The 25,946-nt window shown below is 42.7% G+C and overlaps 1 protein-coding gene across 1 annotated transcript in view; it reads right to left on the reverse strand.

Annotated features, from left to right (window-relative positions):
* Positions 1-265: 265 nt before the first annotated feature.
* Mipep (mitochondrial intermediate peptidase) overlaps positions 266-25,946 on the reverse strand; it is a 121,611-nt gene continuing 95,930 nt past the window's right edge. Inside the window, exon 19 of the mRNA XM_051195571.1 lies at positions 266-478. Within this exon, the coding sequence (XP_051051528.1) occupies positions 381-478 (98 nt within the window). The 3' untranslated portion in view covers positions 266-380. The remainder of the gene's footprint in view (positions 479-25,946) is intronic.

Consider the following 25,946-nt stretch of genomic DNA (forward strand, 5'->3'; position numbering starts at 1 on the left):
AAGAAATGGAAGTCCTCCTTAAAAAAAATAGGGTGCTCCTCTGAGAATTCTTCAAATTGTTCTGACCTGCAACAATTGATAGCTTTCTGCAGAGGGTCTAATACATTCAATTAGAGATAACAGAAAGGTGGTAGTCTGGACACAGCCACAAAGCTGGGAACTGGTACTCTATAATTAGAAACTTCTGTGGTTCACAAATAGACTAAAAAAAATGCTTAAAACTCTGCCAAGCAGGTGTAATTCAAACACATTATTTATTCCAGGTTCAGTCAATTCAAGGCTTGTCAGAAAATGTTTCCTCAGTGGACTGAAATCAGATGGAGCTTTCAGAGCTCTGGGATCTGGTGACAAGTTTCTTAACTGAATGAGCCATGCTTCTGCTATTTAGAATCCATGAAGAAAGTTTCAAAGTCCAGATTCAAGTCAGAAACAAGGGCATCCACAAAGTCATCGATGGAGGGGCACTTCTGCAGCATGCCTGCAACCAAAGCAATAAGAAGCGCATGTTAGCACCCAGAGACATTGGGGGGTGAGGGAAGGACAAAGGGCCAAAGCCCTGACAATGTGCCTTCTAAAACCAGAGGTTGGCCCTACAGCATCACATGAGAGGTCTTTACGTGAAGTCACAGGTAGCCTGTGACCTGAAACTGTCATGACTTTAAAGCATTTTATTCTTTAAGCAACACCTGGCTTAGAGACTTGGGCCCAAATGCATTTCCCAAGAAATTCTGTTTCTGTAGATAGTATTATCCACTTGGAATGATGCTATCAGATTGGATCGTTGAGTTATTGTTAACCAGGATAATTTAGAATTGTAGGCAGTTTGATGACTGGAGGAGCTTTAAGTACATCTTACACACTTAAAACCCAACAAGGTGTTAGTTATTTTACATCTGAGTCCCTCCAGATTTCTCTCAGCACCAGAACTGAAGACAACTTGGATCTGCAGGAACTCTGAAGGTCTCAAGAACCCGCTCCCAGGAAAGATGCCTCATCAAGAAGACAGCTGAAGGAATCTATTATGTGAAGTTCAAAACGGGTCTAGTCAAAACTGAGTGGTACATTTGCTTACACAACAGGGAATAGGGCATGAGGGGACGTTCTTCAGCTATGATTTTGTTCTCTATCTGGATAATTCAAGTTACACTTATGTGTACAAGTTAAATTCATTGTATAGACCAATGAAGATGCCTAAAAATTCTTATCACTATTTTATACCAAATGGTCAGCTTTGAAAGCAAACATACAAGTAACATTATAAAGACTGAACAGGTTGTATTTAGAAATATATATGCATATACATATAGGTATGTAGCAACAATGAAAAAAAGACACCATGATTTTGAGACCTAGTAAGCAGAGGTACGTGGGAGGGTTTGGAGGGAGGAAAAGGAAGGGGGAAATTATGTAATTATAATCTCAAAAAATAAAGAGAAGTAATTTAAAAATTACAAATAAAAAAGAAAACTTAGTTCCAAATTTGTGCCTTTGAGGGGAGAGGCACGATAGTGGAAACCTACAAAAGTGTCTGTTGTCTACTAGCTTGTCTAGAGGTGCAAGGTGAGGTTGGAAGAAGATTTACGGGGACATTCTGAGGCCATGAACCAGAGCAGCAAGGGACCAGAAGAAGATCCCTACTGGGTACAGGAGGAACAAGATTGCGTGGACAACTACAGGCCAATATCAACAGCAGAGAACAGTCGCGTGGCAATGTGTGGGCTGCAGTCAGCAGTGAGAAGACCTCAGATGGCAGGGGTGGCTCCGGTCTACAGACAGTAATGCAGTCATTCTACCATGCCCGGTACGCAGGGCGAGGCACAGAGAAGTAAAACCAGCTCCCAACATGCAGAACCTGCTAACTATGCTGGGTGTCTGAAGACAATAATAGTATTTTCAATTTGAGCTACAGATTAAAGTGTTTTTATTCTATTTCAAATTCAGATTTAAATAGCTCCATATTGAGAAAACATGGACAGAAAATTACACCATGATGCCTTTATATGTACAATTGAAGTTCAAAGCACCATGTTCTTCTTTTCAGTAAGAAGCTTGCAAGGAAGAGAACGGATGCTCTGGTTGTTCTGCTGGGCTGTTAGTGCAAAGTCCTGGGTCTCCATGGCCACTCTAGCAGTGTGTTCTGTACAGCACCTTCCAGATGCAGGCCGTGTTATATAAGTAGATCCCACCTGATTGGACAGCAGGGCACATGCCTTCCCTGGGTGTTAGGTTTCTTGATGCAGCGCCCAATTGTAGGAAAATCTTTAAACATGGCTTTTAATCAACTATTGTACATTTTCTTTTAATATCTGAAACATTGCTATAATTACATAACTGCTTTATGTACAATGAAATGACAGTAACTGTCAGAGGGTAAAACCATTTATTCAGAGCCAACCTACACAGTTAAGTTTGACCATCCTGTGTCTTTGAAGTGGTTCACTCAACTCAAACCTGCCAGCATACATGTGACCTGGTCTCATCCTTGGAACAGAGATACCCAGTACACATCCTGTGCCAACTAACTGCCCATCCCCCACCATCCCTGTGCCTCAAATGGTGATTGTGGCAACAAGAGAGAAATACAAACAGCTTGGCTTTTCCTCAAAAAATATTTTGTGAAGTTTGATGAATTTTGTTTGTAATGTGGTTGTTAAGATGAAAAATGAAGGGAAAACTTGGAACTTGGAGGATCAGGAAAAGTAGCTGCTGGCCACACAATACAATAGTTCCCATCAAAGGATCAAATCCCACACTAGAATGTTTTACCAGCATCAGCATGAACTGATTCTACACAGTGAACTAAGACAAACCCGATGTTTCACACAGTTTCATGACTAAACTTGGCTCTTACATCTATCTGTCCTGGTTAGTTTTTAGTCAACTGAGAAAAACGCCACCATCAGTTTGGTGGGTAAGTCTGTGGGGACATTTCCTTGATTAATGACAGCCCAGACCACTGTGAGCAGTGCCATCCCTGAGAGTTATAAGAAAGCTAGATAAGTACAAACCAGAGGAACAAGTCAGTAAGCTCCGCTCCTCCGCGGTCTCGGCTCAGTCCTGCCTGGAGTCCTTGCCCTGACTTGCCTCCATGAAGGACTTCAAACCGAAGGAGAAATAAATTCTTCCCTGTGTTGCTTTCGGTGCTTTCGGTTGGTGTTTCATCACAGCAACAGGAAGTAAACTAAACTATTATCTGTTTATCTACCTAAAAACCTCTAGGAACACTTGTTTGGAAAAGAAATGGTCAAGAATGTTCCCTTTGTCTTTAAGTCCTACTTTGGAAAGGGTGACAACAGCTCTGCAGTTTCTTAGGAGACCCTGGATTGAGCAGCATTGACAACACAGTTCTCTGTGGAAATCACCATGGGGGATACAGATACAAACGAGCACTGTGTTCACAACTGCATTCAGACACAGCGTTCACCTGTGTCTCTTGTGCCTGCCCATCTTTGGGGTCAAGCAATATCCAATGAGCATCAAGTAAGAATGTTTCAATTTCTTTTTCTCGTTTTACCAAAGAGGCAAACTGGCCAAGGAAAGACAGTATAAGCCAGAACACATGCATTCTTGCTTGTCTACTTCTGCTACCTTAACAAACTTTAAATAGGGCAATTATCCTGGGCCTAACTCAATAAATTATGATATCAAATGAATTCCAGAACTGTTTGTTGCAACGGGCAAGTTCCCAAAATGCACCACCTTGTGCCACTCTCTAAGTGACTGCTGACACTGTGCTAGAAAGAGCGGAGGTAGACATGGCTGTGGCTCACAGGGGTAGATGTTGATGTAGAGTGGGATTGCTAGGGAACAGTCATTCAAAATGCAGTGGGCACTGAGTGTCACACATGGGGTAAAGAGCATTAACCTCCTGGCTCTTTTTTTAAAAAATGTATTTTACTTTTAATGTTTTTAATTGAAATAGAATTGGATCATTTCCCCCTCCTTCCAGCCCTCCCAGTCACCAGCCCAGACCCCTCCCATGTGCCCCAACTCTCAAGGGGTTAGCCTCTTTTATAAAAATTATATTTGTTATACACATACATGTACATCTGTATGCACAAATATATATTAACAGAACCTGCTGTTTTTGTTGTGTGTCTATGGTTTCAAGGTTGACTACCTATAAGAAACAGATCTCTCAACCAGCGAGAGAGGCCACCCAGTTCTTGTGGGTCCTGTTGGTTTTCTTGAACCCTGGGAGTTTGTGTGCAGAACTATGTTCTTTAGGTACTAGAATACAGTTTCCATGTCCTCAGATTCTGTGAGACAATACCCATTCTGAAAGGCCATGCTTAGACGATCAGTACCCTTGATGTGATAAATGTGTGGTGAAATCCTGGGCACTCACAACTTTTTAATATTGCACATGATCCTACCTACAACAGACCCATTGTTTCCAGCCAGAACACCCAGTGGGTTTGGACAACCACACTGCTGCTCTAGAAGCACACTATGAGCTGTCAACTGTGACCGCCTCAAAGGAGACACAGAAAAAAACTGGTTTGTGCTGGCAGAGCAGGCTGGTAATGGCCACAATGGAACACTCAGGAGGCTAGGATGGACAGTCCATGATCCAAGGCTTCTTCCTATCAGGGCACATGCTGAGTGCTTGTTTGTGGCTAGAACTGTCTTGTACACAGGGAGGAAAAGCACCTTGTAGTTCTGAGCCTGTGGTATTTTCTGGGTGGCCTCACATATCTGTGACAAGTCCTTGCAACAGACGCCTTATGTGCTTGGGGGAATGCTACTTAAACATGCATCTGTACTTCACCCAGAAGAGTCCTTATTCGCTCCAGGACAAGGCATACAGCATATGTCCAAGCACACGTGTAAGTACATGCTGTGACTGTACAATACAGTACATATGCCATCTAGCCAGACCTTGAGAACACCAAAACAGTGGCCTGCATGCTTTAGGTCCTTAAATGCCTGCTCTTCTGGGTGCACAGCTAATGCTCCTATTTGCAAACATGGTTGAAAGCAGCTGCCTGGCAGCTGGCATGTGTATGTTTCTGAACCAGCCAGCCCTGCAGAGACAGAGCCTTGCTCTGGCTCCTCTACTAAGTGCCTGGGGTGAAATGGTTTGTGTATGGGTTAGAGAATGCAGGGGATTACCGGCAATTAAAAACATTAGAATTCGTTTAAGCCTTTGAAAGAGAAGTTAAAGAGTTACATCTCCCCTTTGAATCTAGTTCATAGATTGTTCAACACCAAACAAAGATGTCCAATAACATAAATGTGTGGTTGTGTTTAACAGAAGTTTAGTGAAGAAAGGCAGAGGAGGATCAATGAAGAAACTATAAAGAGAATCTTTTTAAGGGGTTTTCCATCCACTTGCTTATTCTTTTTTGATATTTATGCCAGAGAACCCAATGTGAACTAAGACTAACAAAGAAATCACCTACTATTTATTAAGAAGACTTTATATATAAAAATCCTGAGACTGTCTTATAGGAATAATGGGTTTAAAAGTTGAGGTCAGTCTTAGTGGTGTTAATCTGGGAACCTGTTAGAAGTACAAGTTACTATTACCTTTTGTTTTTGTAGTGCTGGATGAGTTGATACAGGGCTCTTGTGTACTAGGCAAGAGATCTACTATGGGCTACATGCCCAGTTCAAGAAACATGAATGCTTGTTCCTGGGTCCCCAGACCCTGCCTCAAAGCTAGTGTCCCAAGATCCATGTCTTGCTCTGGTATAGAATGTCTAGCCCCAGAGACCAGAAGAGGACAGCGAACCTGCAAATAGGACACAGCCATCCTCAGCTGGTAGCTACCCTTGATAATGACTAGGCATGAAAGATGTACATCTATTTAAACCACGAAAAGGCTTCCCAAGAACAGTGGGAAACAATCATCAGAAAAAAAAACCATAATTGTTTGGGACATCAAATGCCAAATTCCCAGAACAAGATCAAGGTAGCTAAAAATGCATTTCCATGAAAATGCCTAAAAATCTGTGCAGCGGTTAGGACAGGCAAGCCAGAGGGCACTGGGAAAGCCACACACTTTTAGATGCTATGGCTCCATGTAGGGCCTGAACAGTATTATTTAGAAAAACAAAGAAGCAGGAGCTAGAGCAGTGAGCAGGAACAGGCTGGAGAGCAGTGTCTGGGTGACTTGAACTCAAAAGCTCAGAAACACTTCTTGTGTGGTTCTTTCCTGTGCTCACTGCTTGTGAGCTCTGGCTCCAGCCAGAGCCAGAGGGAGTCCCCACCCCAGGAGAACCAGAAGGCCCACTGGTGAGCACGGACACTGGGGGCCTGAGGGAGTGCCATGGGAACACAGGAACGATGCTCAGCACAGTGGTTTTGGATAAGGTATATAAGAGTGGTAAAAAATAAACTCGTGGCATTTCAGTATTGACTGATCTGCCCTCCTGACCTTTATTCTGTCTCTCTGTCTTTTTTTAATCATCTATAGCTAACTTTTCCCTCATCCATACTCCCCTACTCAGGTACAAACTTCTTTTCCTCATCCACACTCCCACACTCAGGTCCGAACTTGGGGTCACTAGGCTGGTTCCAAGTGCAGCCCCACAAAGACCGCTCCCGACACTTACCAAGTCAGGCAAGAACATTTGTGTTTGTGGATTCTGTAGGTACTGGAGTAGCTTGTATGTGGATGTGGATTCCATGGCCTGATACCAGTCAGGAGAGCCAGTATTCACAGGCCAAGACTGCCAGGACAAACAGCCCACCGGATCTTTACAACAGCTGATAAAGGGCTTACACCGCAGCTGACTAACTGAGGGCAGACCAGTTCCTACTTAAGCTGTCACTTACTTGGGGACAATCTGGTGAACTGATAGGAGCCCAGCTAGGGAAATCAACACAGGAACATTACCTGGCTTCATGTGGCACTTAGTAACTTAAGATACCACTCTAATTTTCTTCTATGTAGGCATTTTCTTTTGAAGCACATGAAAGAGGAGCAGAGAGTGGAAAAATGCATTATTCCTTTTCTAAGTATATTTTGGAGGTCTCTGAACAAAGCAATGTATTCTGACAGACAGAACATCTGGTAAGCAGTTAGCCTTGGTTGAGAAACTGGTTAAGGGCCTTTGGACCAGATACCTAATGTTCCTAAGCCTCCGTCCTCTGTCTTGCCAGAAGCAACCCAAGGGAAAGCAAAAATGCCAGAGTTTAGTATTCTTGAAGCTTAGAAAATTGGCTTAAGGTCACCTATTTTACCAGACTGTCACACAGATTAAATAAGGTTGTGTTTAATGTAGGAAAATGCTTAATAACTGTAATAGTAACCCTCAGCCTCAGGGGTCTGAAAACCTACTTCCCAGTCCAGGAGGTGACAGATGAGTCTGCTCATTATTTTTGTACAAGCTGAATTTCAGGACACTGCTCTATGATTAAGTATTTAGATTACTACCACAAAACTTATAACCACAAGCTAACAAATCTTATTTTACTTTTTTCTGCTTCTTGCTATCAGATAGGTAAGTGCTTAATAAAGTAAACAAACAAAAAGATATTACTAAAGTCACCCAACTGATGACCCGATATAACAATAATAAAAGGTTTCTTAAGAACACATCACTGGGGTGATAGGAAAATTCTAGAAATGGACACGGGGGGGGGGGGGTCAATCACACAATCTTGTATATGCTAATGCTCTTGAACAGTAAGCTGAAATGGTTAAAGCGGTGGGTTTGGGGTTAGGAAGACACTCAGGTGGTGCGAGCATGAGGACCCAAGTTCAAGTCCCCAGTATCCACATAAAAGCCTGGAGCAGAGATAGGTTGTCCCTGGAGCTAAGTGGCTAGCCAGCCTTTCTGAATTGCTCAGTTTCGGGTTTAGTGAGAGACCCTGTCTCAAAAACGTGAGATGGATAATGACTGATGAAGATAGCTGTCCACCACTCATGTGTGCACCCCACCACACAAACACACAGCCAATTTTATATTATGTATACTTGACCACAGTTGAAACAGGAGAGATCAGAAGTGCTACAATGTAGCACATGGTTCATCCCATGTGGTGGTCTGGGCTGAAAACACTAACCCAACTTTACAAAAAAGCAGATGACCTTAAAAAGACTCAAGAACTCATGAGGAGGTCTGAACACCCATCCTCAACACCATGACTAACTCTAAAGGTCCTCTGTAACAGTTAATGGCTACTTTTTATTGCAAAATAATTATATGTGCCAAACTCAGTTCAGACCAATTGGGAACAACAGCTACAAAGGCTGCCTGACGCCTGAGAGCTGTTTAGTGACTTTTATGAGATTGGAATTCCCATTCCAAGTCTGTCTCTCCCAAGCCTGGGGCAACTGTGTGGCTTACCTTCCCCACTTTGAAGTTCTTCCTTGCTATAAGGCGGTGGCTACCCACACCTTTGGCTGAAGGTGGATCCCCACTATCTACCATCAGCTCCTGAGGAAATCAGACCATCACCAGCATGTAAACCACCAGCAAGTCCGTTCCTCTCCTCCTTTGAACTGAAGAGCTGGCCTGCTCCCTAAGCTGCATTAGCATCTGTCCCTGTTCAAACAGGCTGCATCTCCGTGAGTTACTGGGGCTGTGTTCATGTAGGGCCTCGGAACTTCTCTCAAAGGAAGCAGGGCCAGCAAGTCCAACCCCACACGTGCTGTGTGCACACTAGCTGGGTCTCATTTCATCATCTGATATAATAATCTACTCACAATTACATTTCTGGGTTACAAAACATTTTGCCTTTTGAAGCTCAATGTCTTCCCGAGGCCAACATGCCCACACATTAAATAAAGACACACCCTCTTAAAAAGCTCAGCACCCGTAACAACAATGAGGCCTCCCTCAGCCTGGAGAATGCAGGTGCTCTTTCATTTTTTTCTTTCCACAAAGCTCTCAGCTATGTCTGAGCTATGCTGGGTAAATAACTGAATAAGCAAAAAGTTAAGATTCTGTTTACTTGGCTATTATGCTGGGCTGCCACCTACCTTTATTGCTGAAACAGTCCTAATCCCAGTGTTCCCAACTCTATATCTGCTGTCATGACATGTGTCTTCACTTACTCCTGGGTAAATGCTGTCTTGACAAGGAGGCTCCCACCAACCAGCATGCTTTAGGAACCAAACCCTGCATCCACACTTGGCAGATCTGACTTTACTATAAGGTCATTTCCTGGTAGGTATGGCAAGAGAGGCATATCCTTTCTGGTCTCAGAGAGCTCAACAACATCTTTTTCAGTGTCACTGTATTTCTGATAAGGGAATTCAATCACCAAAAATTACAAAGCAATGAGGGGAAAAATACAGGGCAACATGTAGGCAACTACTTCCAAGGCAAGGAAGGACTGCCTGGTATACCCTGAAAAAGACACTGAAGGAATTACCAGCCCACGCAAGATGAGTCAGCGCTCCAGTTGAAATCCAAGTTCTGTCCTTGCTACCAGGTGACCTCAGGCAAATGAGTTACTGAGCATCCTGGACTGTTCAAAGGATTAAACAATACACACAACACTCAGCACATCAGAAACCCTGGACACAGCTTTCAGCTGTACTTACGGCTACTGTCCTCATCACCTTTGATACTTTTGCAACTCTCTCCTACACATTAAACTCTAAAAACATGAAGTCAGACTATTTGCTAAGATCCAATAGAAAGCATTAATGTTTGGAAAATCAGTATATACAGGTACTTATTATTTTAATGGAATCTGTACCTTAGTGTGAAATGTGTGCATGATGCCAGTTTCACAACCTAAATTCATTATCATTAATGCTACACCACACCCAGAAGTTTCCTTTTAGATATTTAAAAGACTCAAATAGTAGAAGGTAGTCTGTGAGTACATTTTCCTATTCTGATGCTCTGCAGCAACATTTCCAACAGAAGGTGGATAGCAAATGTTAGCTTCAATTTTTAAAAAATATAATATTTTATTTTTAATTATGTTTGTGTATGTGCCCATGAGTTCAGGTATCTGAGGAGGTTGGAGGAGTTAGGTTCCCTGAGCTGGGTTATAGGCAGTTGTGAGCCACTTGACATGAGTGCTGGGAATCAAACTTAGGCTCTCTACAAGAGCAGTATTTGCTCTTAACTGCTAAGCCAGATCTCCAGATGTCAAGCTTCAATTCTTTATCTAAACTCTACTCTAATTGCTGAGTACTCTGTTGGTGTAACCCCAGCATCAGTCTACTCAGAAGCTCAAGGCCTAGGCATGAAAACCAGGATGCCAATCAGGCTCCAGGCAAATGACACCCACTTTCCTAAGTTTTCTAATGTTATTGCCCATAATGTATAGTCCCAACCTCATATTAAGAATGATATTTGGGAACTGGGCACAGTGATAAACACCTTTTAATCCCAGTACTTTCTCTGAGAGAGAGAGAGAGACCCTGTCTCAACCCCCCCAACACAATACCATCTGGGGGCTAGAGAGATGCCCCAGTTGGTAAAATGTTTGTCACAAAAGCATGAAGACCCAAGTTTAATTCCCATCCCCCATGCAAAACCTGGTGTGGGGGCATGGACTTGTAACCCCAGTACTAGACAGATGGGCATAAGAGGGTCTCTGGGGCTTGACAACTGGTTCAATGAAAAGTCCTGTCTCAAAAAGTAAAGTGGAGATGTGATAAAGGAAGACACTTGACAAAGACCTCTGCCAAGGCCCCTTCCACCACACCCTGAACACTTTTACACAAATTAACTTGTACATATTCATGAACATGTATACATACACACTCAGTTAACATCATATGTGCAGACTATTCTTAATGTTTTATGATATTCCCACTAGGTAATCGTAGCACTGAAATATATTATCTATGTGCTACTTTGAAAATGTATATGCATCTACCCATGTTTTAAACAATGTGTTTACTATTATCATGTTGGTGTGTGCACCATGGCACATATGTAGAGGTCAGAGGACAACTGTGTGAAGTTGGTTCTTTCATTCCACCTTTATGTGGGTTCAGGGTACTGAACTCAGGTCTACATGGGAAGTGCCTTTACCCACTTGAGCCATCTAACCAACCCTATTCATATATTTCTGAGAGAAAATTTCAAGATATAGTCTAGACTGGCATTGACTCTGTAATACTTCTGTCTTAGCCTCTTAAGTGCTGATTATAGATGTGTACCATAATGTCTGGCACTTACATTCTTTACAGAGGACATAATAAAAAAAATAGAATCATTGGTACATTTTCCTGGTGAGTCTGCTTGACAGAAGCTATTTTACTGAGGGCATCTCAGTTTTGAAATAAGCTAAACCCCCAAAAACGTTTCTGAAATGTTACACATAGAAGGGCTTGGACAAATTTATAACAAGAAATAGAAAATAGTAGCTTCTATAATTCAGAAGAAACTAACAAAAGAAGCAGCAACCATTAAAAACAGGAAGTGACAAATGGGTTGAAGAAAACAGGAATGAGACTGTAGCTTCAGGAAGGCAGTGTGGGGAGTCAGCCTATGCTGGGACCACCACACCTCAAGGTAAACCAAGTGCCACTGACTGTACCACTGACCAGAAGGACTAGGGCAATGGCCAGACTTCATCATACCTGCTTCTGTGACCTATGCACCAGAATAAGGCAGACCCAGGATGCTGTCTATACATAGTACACTCTGATTACACCATCAGCTTTCCTGGGGAGTGAGCCTGCTGTGTAAGTGTTGCTGAAAACACAGTGCAGGAGATCTGAAGTCACTTACACAGGAGCTTCCGACACCCTAAGTTTATTTAGTATGAGGCGATTGACTGCACTACAGGAACCTAGAGAACAGGAACAGCGATCTGCCTGAGTCTGTGGTCTTTGCTCTGTCTCTTCTCTAGGACTCTTTTATAAACAATACTTGCTGGTAGCCATGTCAGAGGAGCAGCAGGTGGCAAATGACGTTCAAGGCAAATGAAGGCCACAGGACTACAGACAGAGGACTGTCTTTTGCTTCTGCTGTGCCTTTACATGTTTGCTACTGCAATTTCTCTGATGTTTGGCATGTGTGAGTAGATGTGGGGAGATCCCCATTACCCGTAATGCAGTGTGTTTACTCATGGAAATATTTCAATCTGTGGATTGTCAAGAAAACCCTCCTTAAGTTGTACTTTCTAATTGATAATAATAATGATACCTTATACAGAGTTTTGATGAATAAAAATAAATACAAGGATGTTTCACAGCTAAGGCCTATGAATTCCCCTTAAGTTGCTACTTTAGATCACAGCTCATGTTAATTACTAAGGAAAATATTTGAGTCCAGGAGCCAGGTGGGCTTTAATGCTCTTAATGCTGAAAAGATGCAGTCACATGTTTCGGTGTGTACCATTAGCTGAAACAAAACTTCAAGATAACTTTAGGTTAGGTCAGATGCCTTGCTAATGGTTTTTAAGATAAACAACCCCAGGAAAACAATCTAAAGTTTACAGGACACATAACTGAGCTATTTGATTCATTAGGCTAGGGTCATAAATACAAAATAGCCTGATTGTGGTTAGCTGACAAATGATTAATTCCTTGCAACCATTCCTAACCTCAATTTTCTGATATAGGTATGCACCTTGAAGATTCAAAGTTTAGCTGACTGACTGTTTTTTATGTATAAAAAGTGTTAGGTCCTGGAATTGTGTAAATAACAGGGAGTAGAACACTGAAGTCTGGAAACAGAAGCAAGTTTTATTTAAAAACACCATAAGGAAAGAAATTCCGACTAGTAAGGGCTACAGAGAATAATTTGACTCTGTAGCCTCAAGAAAGGGCTACAAGTTTCTTTCTATAGTCAAAGGTTACACACAGGGCAGAAAGTACATTTTGAGATTTAAAACATCATAGTACCACAGTATCTTCAAAGTGCTCACTTGAGTTGACACTAAGAGATTTTACAGTATCTCAGGGATTTTACCTTGTGCCTCAACTACAGGATTTATAACAGTCTTGGAGTTTCTGTGTCCCAAGACTTAGCACTCTTGGGCACCTCTGGATCTGAGGGGAAACCGGGATTTATAACTTCTGATTACAGAGTGTTAGCTCAAAATGTTTACATATTCATGAGTTAGTATGAATTGCCTTTCCCCTGCCTGGAAGAATGCAAAGTAAAAGGTTGAAATGGCTATCAGTCCTAATACACTCAGAAATATAGGTTATAAGTACACAATTATCTCATTTTGGGGGGGGGCTCTTCATTAGTTTAGGTTTATGACTCCTTTAAAAATCCTTATAAGATTACCTCTCAAGATAGATAAAAATGATTGATTCCTTCTTTAGAACCACAATTTGCAGTCTGCCAATAAGAGTAGACTGAGAAAAAAATGTTCCTTGCTTGCTCATGATCTATTATTCTGTGACAAGTTACTTAGATATATTGCATGTGAGTTATTGGAATGACTCTGTTTTTTAATCTTTTACCTATAGTCATTCAATTGAGAAATGGAATGTAACCCCCCCTTTGTTGAGATATATAAGCTGTAGAGGGAAAGAGAACATAGGAGAATAAAAAAGGGAACCATCAAGACATTGTGTGTCTTTTCTTCTAACCCCCTCAGATAGAAAAGTCTTGTATATGGCAACACTGTAGATTTCCCTTCGAGCTCTGTGAGAAACAATTCACCTGAAACAGAAGGCAAGGGCTTCAAAACAGCCATGATGAACCTGTTCAATGCCCTTAAAGAGAATATAACTAAAAGCTTTCTTTAATGGCAATTGAAAACAAAAACAAAGGAATGAAATAATAAAAAGCATTTCAAGAGACAAAAGTAGAACTTAACAAACAATAAAATTACTAAAGAAAACCCAAGCTGAAATAAAACTAGAAATGAAAAACTAAGCATGCCATACAAAACCTCAGAGGCAAACAAGCCTCATCAATATAGTAGAGGAATGGAAGAGAGAATGCCATGTGTTGAAGACCTAGTAGAGGAACTGAATACCTCAGTCAAAGAAAATTTCAAACTTAAAAAATATCCAGTCACAAAATATCCAAAAACCTGGGACACTATGAAGATCAAAGTTACAAATAATAGGATTAGAGGAAGGAGAAGAAATCCAGATCAAAAGCATGAAAAATATTCTTAAACAAAACCACAGAGGAAAATTTCTCCAATCTAGAGCAGGAGAAGCCTATTAAGGTACAAGAAGCATACAAAACACCAAACAAACAGGACCAGAAAAGAGAACCCTGCACATGACACATAATGATCCAAACATTAAACATACAGAACAAAGAAAAAGTTGCAAGGGGAAAAGGACCAAATAACATATAAAGTTAGGCCCATTCAAATAACACCCAACTTGTCAATGGATCAGTGGTTCTCAACCTGTGGGTCCTGATCCCATTGGGAGTTAGCTGGCCCTTTCCAAGGGTCACCTAAGACCATCAAAAAGCTACAGGACAAAATCCACCAAGAAGATGTTTTAATTTTAAACACTCATGCACTAAACACAAGGGCATCTAAGTTCATAAAAGAAACACTACTATAGCAAAAATCACCTATTGACTCTCATATACTGATAGCGGGTGACTTCAGTTCTCCACTGTCACCACCAGTCAGGCCATCCAGACAAAACAAAACAGAGAGCTTCTGAAATTAAAGAATGTCATAAATCTAGTTGACCTATCAGATATCTATAGAATATTTCACCCAAACACTAAAGAATATACTTCTCATTGGCCCATGGAGCATTCCCAAAACTGACCACATTATTAGGACCCAAAGCAATTACCAACACATTATTTTTAGAAAACTGATAGGAGAATTCCTATCAGAATGGCCATGATCAACAAGACACATGACAGCACTTGGTAAGGGGTTGTAAGGAAAGGAGACCACTTATTTATTGCTGATGGGGGTGTAAACTGGTACAGCACTGTGGAAATCAGTATAGAAAAGTAATATCAATATCACCTACAAACCCTGTGACCTACAACAGAAGCTTGATTGCAAGACACACTGGTACAATAGTGGCATAAATGTTGTGGGAGTAACCAACTGCTGTTTTTTTTTTTTTTTTTATAAGATTTGAGGTTCACTTCATGAGATGAAACTCATTCCTGCTAAAAGTGGATAAGAACCTAAGACTAGATAGGCCATAAGCTTAGAGAAAAACTTATGCTATTATTTTGCAAAAGGAACATAGCAATAAAATAAAATAGATTAGAGCATCATTCAAGCCTTATCAGAGAGGCTACTTCTTGCAGTAGATGGTAATTAACAAGATCTACAAATGGACAATGTGTAGAGAGTAAGACACTTTGGAGCACTCAGTCATAAATGTCTTCATCAAACTCCTCCCCTCAAGACTCAGGATCTGATGTGGAAGAGTTGGCAAAAAGATTGTAAAAGTCAGAGGTAATGTGTGACTCCAAGGAAAACAGCATCTTCCAGATATAACAGGACTGATATACATATGGGTTCACAGGGGCTATGACAACACACAAAGGCCTACATTGGTCCAAGCCAGACAAAATCCCAGCACTGAGAAGAGGAAGAGGACACAAAGTCCCACCCCTAATCAAGAATCTATTTGTAATTGATATCTGCTGGGAAGAGAAAGATCAGTTTCCCCCATTGGAGTCACTGGACATATCAAGCGGGACCCATGCTCAGTGGTAATTGATCAATACAAGTGGAATCCATATGCTTTGTGTACTTTTTGCTTCATTTTATTTTGGCTTATTGATTAAAAAAAAAACCTTTTCTGTCTGTTTTATTTTTGTGTTTGTGACAGAGAGAACATGAAGGTAGGTGGATAGGAAGTAGGTAGAATCTGGGAGGAGAAAGAATATGATCAAAATCTATTATATGAAATAAAAAATTTAAAAATAGCAATCAACCACTCTGTTTAGTTGTTTTTCTTCTGCTGCTAATAAAACACTAATCAAAAGCAACCCAGGGAGGAAAGGGCTTATTTCAGCTTACAGATTACAGTCCATCACTGAGGGAAGACAGGGCAGGAACCCTAAGACAGGAACAAAGGGGCAATGCTACTTACTGGCTTGATCCCTATGGCTTGCTTAGCCTGAGTTCTTAATACAACTCTGACTCAGACTGTCCAGGCGTGGCACGGTCCACAGTGGGCTGGGCCTTCCATATTGATTATCAATCAAGAAAGTGCCCCACAGACACAGACACAGCCCAGTCTAATGGCAGCAATTCTCAATTGAGGTTCCCTCTCCCCAGGTGACTCTAGTTAGTGTCAGGTTGACAAAAAGTAACCAGCATGCCTCACCACAACCTCCCAAACTCACAACAAAGACCCCCCCCCTCCAAAAAAAAAAAAGTATCAAGAAGGGATCAAGGATAGTAGAGACTCTGGCTAGTGTTTGTGTAAGATCTGATCCACCAGCTTCGGGAGAGGGGTAGCTTTTGGATCTGTAGAGATCAGCGCACCGCAAGGCTTCTCTTGCCCTACACTGTCAAAGCACAAAGCACTTAACAATCTCTGTGGTGGTAACACAGGTGCTCACTCCCAGCTTGCTTCATCAGTCAGCATAGCACACAAAGGCGGTTGACACAAAAGGATGACTAAGCATTAAAACGCCAGTAACCACAGGTACTACTTTACTCCTGGTGCTCTAGCAGCAATGATTTTGAGAATCAAACCCCCAAAATCTCAAACAGCAACTCTTCCTGTGAGGGCCTGTCACTTAAAGGAGCCATGTGTTTCCTCTTTCCTGAATCCAAATCTTTGAAATATCAACTCTTAACTTTCCAACTTAGCCTCTCAAATCTAGGAGTTCAAGTTTCACTTTCCCCTTTCTAAGTAAGGGCAGCATACATGAATAGATATTTGATGGTGGATGTGTTTGGTCCTTAAACCTCACCACCTGGCCAAAGCAAGCTTCAGGCCCCCAGCTGACTCCCAGAGTGGAGGGAGACTTACACAGTAAGTATCCTCAGCCTGACACCCTCCTGTGCTGCTTCACCCAATTGTCCAATCATCACACAGAACAAGGGTAGCTCCATAAGGGGGCCAGGCAGGGATGAGGCCCAGGACTCCCTCTGGAGCAGAGCATTCTAGCTGAGTAAACACATCTTTGAAATTCACCATGGGGATCAGAGTGGACTCTTGTTAATAGTTGTCACTTGGACATGCTATTGGTCTTATTTTTGTGTACCAGCCCATCAAATAAGCACTTGGATAGTAGTTAAGTGTTCAATAAATACATACTAAACTTAAACAAATGAACATCAGGGTTTTCATTCTATGAGATTACTTGTCGGGCAATATGAAAGTGCTACTGTTTAATTTTTAAATTTTATTTATTTATTTATTAAGTTTATGTGTGAGCCTGCACATATGCACATGCAGGCCACAGGATAAGTTGTTGGAGTTGATTTTCTTCTTACTCTATGTGCCTTTTAGGGTTTGAACCAGGTTACAAGGCTTGGTGGTGAGCCATCTTGAAAGCCTAAAAGTGACACAGTTTAATAAATAATGGACTGCTATTCCAGCTCAGACTCCAGGGGTGGTGGGATGAAAAGTGAGTATTCCTGGAAGCAACACAAATGGGAACTAGGAGGCAAGGAGGAGGTGAAGGCCAAAGGCTTCAGGACAACTCAAGCCACATTAGGATTGTGTTTATAATTGGCCTGGTGTTAATGAAACTCTGAGCATTAGCTTACATTACTAATGTACAGATTAATTATTCCATGCTGCTTAAATCAAGCAGCAGAATTTATCTCCGAGCTCCTACTGTATTTTCTATTAATACTTTAGTGTTCATTTCTTAGACAGTTCCATTAAATTGCTAGAATGACCTGGTGGTTTTCCATGAAAAGAATTATAAATAGAAAGACTGATCTATTTCACTATGCCTTATGGAACACTGGCTACATACAACATAATAACTCCATGTGGCATTTGGTGCAGAGAGCTGCAAAGGAAAGACCACACGCACACGGCATCTTCAAGAGCCAAATGGCAGCATCCACTTAAGGTCTCCACTTTTTTGATAAGACTGATCATAAAAAAGGACAAAGTATAGGAAAGGGGCCATAGGGACCTTGACATGGTGTATGGGCTGAAGGGGCTGAGCAGGTAGAAGGAGGTGAAGGCCAGGCTGGTGTCTAACAGAGGAGGGCAGAGAACAGGTGAGCCTGAGCACAGGGAGTAGTCCTCCAGCTAACCCAGGCAGTGAGTTCCTGCAGCCTCTTACATACATGCCAAGGGCTGTTGGACCAACCACAGACATTTGCTTTGGCTCAAACTCAGTGTTGTCTTTTAGCACCAATCACCATCCTTTTCTTACATTAAGGGAAGGGCTCACCCTCTGGCCGGGATGGAAATGGCTGCAAGGTAAACTAGACTTTGTCAGGGTTATAATAGCAAAATAGTTAGTACCAACTTTCCCAACAGCCCCATCTGAGGCTGTGCTCTTTTGAGGTTTTCTCAAAGTGCCTGTGGATGCTCATGGCTGCTGCCTGTGTTTGCCTGACAGTTCTTTTGCTGTAGGCAGCAGGGCAACAGAGAAGAGTCCAACACCTGCCACTTAAAGCATCAAACTGCCCAATCTCCTCACCCCCCGCTGGACATATTTTTCTTGTTTACAGAAAATGAACATCAGAAGGGACACAATATAAAGGAAAAGATGTTTTTATTAACACTATCAGCGACTTCAAACAAATGTTAACACCTTATTAGTGCTCAGTGTACAGGATGGTTCCCACTCATCAGTGTCAATTCCAAGATTCAGCTTGTGGTTGCTTAGCCCCTTGCACTTAGACAGAACAATGGTAGGAGTAGGTGGCATAGGAGAGCTGTTTACTACAAGATACAGAAAACAGAAAAATCAGGGTCTGCACTCTCTCCACAAAGAACCACTTCCTGTGGCTTGCTTCCTCAAGCTCCCCAAAGGGTACCAACCAGGGACCAAGCATGCAAACAGGAGCCTATGGGGACATTTCAAATTCAAACTTTAAGGCCATACATTTAACAAATCTCTACTGGAGGTGACAGAAATCTACCATTGGGCTGTAGATATGACCAGGAACATGATGCCAGTTTAGAACTCAGAGAGTTCAGACTTTACTGAGGACAGAGACAAAAATAAACCAATTTGGTGAACTAATATACATTAAGTCAGAGGTAAACAGGGCAAGGAGGTTTAGAGATAGGAAAGGAATTTTTCACTACAGAGAGAAACACGGAGTCTAGGAAAACTTCTGAACAACTTATCACAAGTCATCAGAACGATACACTTCTAGAATTTTTAAAAAGCACCTTATCTTAGCCAGGCATGGCAACAGACACCTGCATTCCCAGCACTCAGGAGGCAGGACTACTTCCAGGTCAACTTAGACTATACATTAAGACCTAGGTAAGAAACAAAACCACGCTCATTAAAATCATCTTACCTCTTCATGTTTAATCTCTATGTGAGGGGGTTTTCTAAGTCGCTAGAGCACACTTCAGGGCAGGCACCTAGGAGCCCAGGCCTAGGGTTTCTGAGCATGTTCTGGCATCTGCTGAAGTTGCTGTCCCCTCGGGCACAGATGCTGGCTCAGACAGGCAGAACTTGTCATATGTTAATGCTTATCTCTTCTTGAAAATTCCACTTGATTAAAAAATTAAAAAGCAAACAGACATTAAAAAATAAACTTCAGAATAATAACTATCCAAAGGCAGCATGTTACCTACTGAGCACACCAGCTTCCTGCCACAATGCCAGTATTTGGGGATTAATCAGGCTGCATGATTAAAAGTTAACTGCATGTTTTAAAAACTGGGAATAATAACTACTAATTTTCAGTGCTAAAAAACATGTAAAATGCCTTTTCTAAATATCCATGTATACATTTCGACAAAAGGGAAAATCAATCAAGCTGGTGTTGAATAATGACTGTTTATTTAGCTTTCCTATTTCAGACATCAGCTATATTTCTGCTGACAGACAGGGCTTATGGATCCTTGACTGTCATCATGTTTGTTTTGTACAAATTATACCAGCAGTAAAGTCAAACAATAAGCATATCTGGTTATGTTAGGTTAATAACTGTATTATCAAAAACAAACCAATGCTCAATACATGAATGATGCATCGGTAAGACATCAAACTTTTAAAGCAGACTAAACATTTTGGACTAATCTGAGAAAATGTGCCATCTTGTCAGCAGGAGCTGCATAACTGGGAGAAGAACCTGATTTCTCGAAAAGCAGGTTCCCACTGCCAGCACTGTTTGGGCAGAAGAGTGGCTGAGCCATTTTCACCCAGGTTCCTTCAGCAACACGGGTTGGATCCGATCCACTAAGGGGGCACTTCTTGCTCTGTACTCTACACGTGACTGAACCACAGGCCTGGTGTTGGCTTCTTTGTCTCCATTGCATTGTCTATACATTACACTCTGCTGGTTCAACTATATCCCACAGTTCTCAGTTGCCATAACAACATGATGATCTCTCTGGGGATAAAGTCTGGAGCTTTAAAAAAAAAAAATCATCATGACATCTCACCCCCTCACCACAGTGTCAAATCCCAGGCAACAGTGAGTCTATTTCGTGAATATTTTTCAGTTTATTTCCTTCCCCCAAATGCCCATCCTCTAATAGCCAAGGGTTTATTTAACTTAACCTTTACCACTGCCCTCTGCTTAGTCATCTGTCCTTGACAGCCAAGGGACACTATCAGACCTAAGTCTGCCTTAGAACAGTGTGGCTCCTTACACCTCCAATTAATGCCCGAAGTCTCCACAGGGCCTGCAGAGCTCTGCATAGCCTGGGCCTACTTTTCCCAGCTGCATTCACATCACATTACTCCAAGAGAGCCTATGTACCCCTGCCTTGCCACAGTGGGAATGGCTGCCAGGGAGAAGAACATTTTGGCTCCATATCACGGTCTCAGTCTAATCATGAGTAGGCCATTGATATTTACTAAACTCTGTGATGTACGGAGTCCCCATATGGTCCACAGCAAGCCTCTTCCTGATGGTCAGCACATTGGTTACAACTTAAAGGCCAGGGCAGAGTGTGTCAGATGAAATATGTGCCTTCTCATCATCTCAGTTTTTATCAGGTGCCTTTTTCTGTCCCAAGTCCCACCCAGTCCCACCGGTCTTGTCTCTACAGGCTCCTATGTCCCTCCTTATCCACAACCTTAATTTTGATGAGTGCTGTCCGGGCATGAGGCTGAACAATTTCACAGTTTGGGTTGCCTGATCTATTCATGATAAACTGAGGATGTGACCTGGGGATAGAAGTCATGGGGGCAGCACATCTCTCCTCACTGGGGACACAGTGCCCTCACAACTTGTCACTGCCAGCCATGCCTCACCATCTGGATGAGATGCTATCTGCCAAACTTGTGATTAAAGTTCCACCTGTGCCTCTCCCATGGTATTTGGGGGTTGTGAGTGGGTTCACACCACAGACTAAAGTTGGGGGAGGGGTGGTGCCACTTACTGAAAAGCTATACAGATGATGAGAACTCCTCTCCACGGGGAATCTGCCTGCTCTGTCCACTCCTTCCTCCCACGTCTGTCAGTGTGGACACACAGATCCATATTTGAGGGTCCAGATTTTATTGATGTACTGAGCACTATTGATGGAGATGCCCAGATTCCTGGTTTTGGCCACGGGGGTCTGTCAACAAGCTCACTGCTTATGACACACTTGTTATTCCTGAGTGTGCTTTTGGGAACACTCATTTTGTGACACCAAAGATCCCCCTAGATCATTTCCAAAATCTTCCCTGCTCTAGGCCTAGAATCACTCATTTTTCCCCAAAGGGCCCTGGTTCCATTTCAGGGAGGATGTTCAAAGTGAGAGGTCTGTGTAGATGCTGTAAACCTGTCTGGGGTGGGGGGGGAGGGGGTGGTGTGACCTAGTGCCTGGGAGTATAGTGTGAACTCATGTCTAGGAGGATAGTGTGAACCTGTGTGTGGATGGATGGTGTGAACCCGTATCTACATGGATGGTGTAATACTGTCTCTGGGTAGATGGTTGAACCCAAGTCTAGGTGGATAATGTGACCCAGTGTCTGTTTCAGTGCTGGGAGTCTTCCATACCTGGCCCTAAGAAGTCATTTAAAGAAGAGTAAATATCTGACTTGATTGCTTTTATTAATCTCCTTGAGTGACCTCTGGGAGTCTAAGCCATAATCCTTTGGTTTGATGAACATAAACAATATCTAATGAGTTAGAAGAGATGATTCAGAATTATTATGGCAAAGTGACTGCATTTTTGTCCCTACCAAGATCTGCAGAAATGCTAAGTAGTAAATGAATTTTAATCAGCTTAAGGTCAGGCCTTGCGGGCTTCCAGACCTTAGCTCTGTGAGTCACTTGGGAGTTTCAGTTTCCTGAGAATTGACTCATTTATCTCCTATTTTTCCTCTTATCTGATCTTTAGAAGACAGTCATTTATCTATGCAAACTGCTCTTGGCCATAGAGACATCAAAATAAAGCAAAGCTTGTTTGTAGAAGGGGCCGTAGTCGAAAAGCACAAGGGTTTGTAGGGCACAGGGCTTTGGCCAGTCTTTCCTCTAGGGTCACTGTGGTCACAAACTGCTGCTATACATGGTAAGAAAGTGAGGCTTTGCCACGGAGTAGAAGGTGCTCAGAGGAAGCCAAAAGGAGGAAGGTTCCTCCACAGATACAGAGGCCACATGGGGCTCTAAATGACAATGGGAATAGTTAGGCTGCAACCCTGAAAAAAGCTGAGGACACAGGCATGGGGGAAGCAGGAGCCCTGGCCGCTTATGTCACACCCTACGATCTGTAGACCAACTGGGTCCCAATTCTTTCAGGGAGGCAGGAGTGGAAGGGTGTGGATCTTGACTACGTTTCTTTATTGGAACAGAGGCCCTTCTTACAGGTAACTAAGGGAGGTGACACACGAAAAGTACCTGGCATGATGATCTTTCAGTAGTTAGTAAAAACTATGGAAAATTAAGTAAAATCTAAACCCCCAAATCCAGCAAGTGCACAGAGCACACAAGCATAGAACAAGGTCTTAGGGAGGACGGGGTGTTGGCTTGCACTCACAAACTGCTGACACAGTCTCCACCTCCAGCACTCAGGGCTATTCTTCTTGCTGTTGGGAAAAGTTGGGCTTCCCAGGAAGGGGAAGACTAGCCCTGGCTTAGATACTCACCAGCTCAGGGGTCTCTATCTTTTTAGAAAACTATACACATTCTAAAACGATAGAGAGGAAACTGAACTCTGGTTCATGCTCATCACAGCACAGCTTAAGAAAAACATTCCAGGATGGATCTTAGAGAACAGCAACATGCATGAAAATGTTGTATCTTTGTGTTTTATCTTAGGCAAAAGTATTTGGATTCGGCACTAAAGGTAACACAGAGACTCAGCAGGGTGTAGGAGGCACAGCTAGAACCTTCACTCACACAACACAGAGGGAGCGCAGCAGCCTGTAGAATGCCAGGGGCAGTCAGAAAGTCTTCATTGACCTTCCCACCTCTGCAAAGGCAGAGACCTGTGGACCTGACTACTGGGTTCTGGCAAATTTTGGCAGTCTGGGGATTCTCCTCCAGCAACCAGGCTTGACAGCTCCTCCTTGACTGGTTCTGTTTCTTCATCTTATTTGCATACCCACATTCAGCCAGTCAGGTCTCACCTTAGCAGCTAGCTGTATAAACGTGGAGGAGCTGGAAAACTACAGCAGTGGTGGGGGTCAAGTGAGAAGCATTCAGAGCCCAGCTTCCAGAGAGGAAGCTAGAGACTGCCTCCAGGGCGGGACCAGTGGAGTCAGGAGACCAGCTGCTCCTGCTACTTCTGAAGGTGAAGTGCAGACTTGGTCTGCAAGGGACTGCTCTCCACCTGCACCCAGAAGCCTGCCACACCCCAAAAAAGCTTTTGAGCTTTAACACTTCTCAGAGTCTATCTTAGCTAGCATACCCCTGGGACTGAGAGTTTAAACAAGTTTCATTTAAACCCCACCTGATACTCCGTTTTGTCTCGTCCCATGCAAAGTCAATACTGACTAGATAGGAAAGTGTCTCCCACTTGTACTCTGGGTATGTACCCACTGCAGTCTTGGAGGAGGGTGGGACAAGAGCCTGCTGGGAGAAAGAAGATGGACTCCACCGAGTGCTTCTTCATATGTATATTAAATGCTCGGCAACCTTACCAATTAAGCCCAGAGGTGCCCTGAAGTCAAGGCTGAATGCTAGCATCTGACATCCTGATTCTGGGTACAGGCTGGTAGCATACAAGTGAGTAGTCATTGTGGGTCGTGTTTTATAAATTCAACTCTTGAGTGACAACAGATGATGTCACCTCTCCGCAGATGCATAGCCCCCCCCCCACAATTCATGTAATATATTTTGTGAATCAATAGTAGTATATGGTGGGAAAACATGAGGAGAAATATAAAATAGTATATAAGCAGAATAGGTGACTGTTGATGCTAACTGGAATATAAATGTAGCCCAAACCATCAACTGGTTTTTCTCTTACGAGAATGGGAATTTGGGTGAAAAAAAAAAAAAATACTGGTTCTTAGCTCAAAAATGTTTCAGATAAAGCATAGAATTTGTACAGGGAGGATGCACCATGATCAGGGCAGGAAGAGGAAAATCAGAGCAGTCAAGAGAACCATGAGCAGAATGAAGTTTTTGACTTGTGCATGGAAATGAATATCTGTGCGAGGATAGCACTGAGAATCAGGGAAGCACAGATGTCACATACAGCACAGAATCACCACGATATCACATGGGACCCTGTACTACCAGTATGCAATCCACTGTCCACTATCAGAGCCAATTCATTTCCCTTCTGCCTGGAGCCTGTTTTTCTGTCATCTGAGAAGCTTGGTCTCTGCTGCAGGACCAGGCTTGAAACCTGGCTCTTCTGATCACAACTCCCAACAGGAGCAGGGTGTCTGGCCTGCTTCATCACCTATATAATGGAGAATGTGACGGTTCATGCCTCCAAAGGCTTCCTACGGCGATTACATTACAATGGGAGACCCTTTTAAAACAGTTCTAGCGAGGTATGTGACAGTGCATGCCTATAGTACCAGCTATTCAGAGGGCTGAAGGAGGAGGGCTGCTCCATTTAAGAGCCAGGGCAACATAGCCAGATCCGATTGCAAGGAAAAAGTCACACATAAACAGTTCTAGATGTAGCAAAGTTCAAGAAGGGCCAAGAGGGAGCAAGGACACTGAGGCAACATTAGCATATGGTCTTCGTTAAAAGCAGGCAATTTGGAGTTGTTCACGGATGCATGACCATAACATCAACAAGCACCTGGACCAGCATCTCAACTACCAACCAACCCAGGCAGCTGACCAAATGAACAAACTCACAGGAGTAGTGTTTGCTTTGGCATCTTTTACTCCTCTACCCCTGGAGCTTACAAGCAGGCCTGTTGCACACTACACTCACAGGCTTGATGAACATGGGAAGAATCAAAGGCTTAGGGTCAACAGAAGTAGGCAAGAGGACACCTGAGAACAGTTACTACCGGGACAATAGAACAGTTCTCCCCAAATACTGGGAGTTACTTCCTAGGGCAATTTCATTAGACAGTCAAAAGACTTAGCTATAATTATAACTGTCAATATACTGAGAGTGTCCAATAAGGAGCACATTTCCCTACAAATATTTGTGAGAACATTCCATGAAAATTCATGATGATCATTTCCACCTACAATTAAAATTTCCACAAGCTAAAATTTGCCAATTACATAAGAAAACAAGAATTAATTTTGGTACTATACAAAAGATGCTTTAGGCCTCCTGGGGCCATGTGGCAGGTGGCTGGAAGACATCCAAGTGCCACTACAGTGAACAAGTATATGACGGTCAGAGGTGGAAAAGAGAAAATCGAAGTGGGTCTGCAGGGTTGTACACTACAGCCTAGAGCTTATGCAGATGCAAACACAGCCACCGACCCTCTCCAAAGGAGCACTGTGTTCTGAGATACTACCAGAGGCCACATTGCTGTTCGTGGTCCATGCTGCTGCCCCAGACTTTGATGAACACTAGTATTGGTGATGTCCTCAAGCTTTGCTGCCTGGGGGATCCATGCTGATATAAGTGGCATGTG

Source organism: Phodopus roborovskii, unplaced genomic scaffold, assembly GCF_943737965.1.
Source record: "Phodopus roborovskii unplaced genomic scaffold, PHOROB, whole genome shotgun sequence".
Lineage (NCBI taxonomy): Eukaryota > Metazoa > Chordata > Mammalia > Rodentia > Cricetidae > Phodopus > Phodopus roborovskii.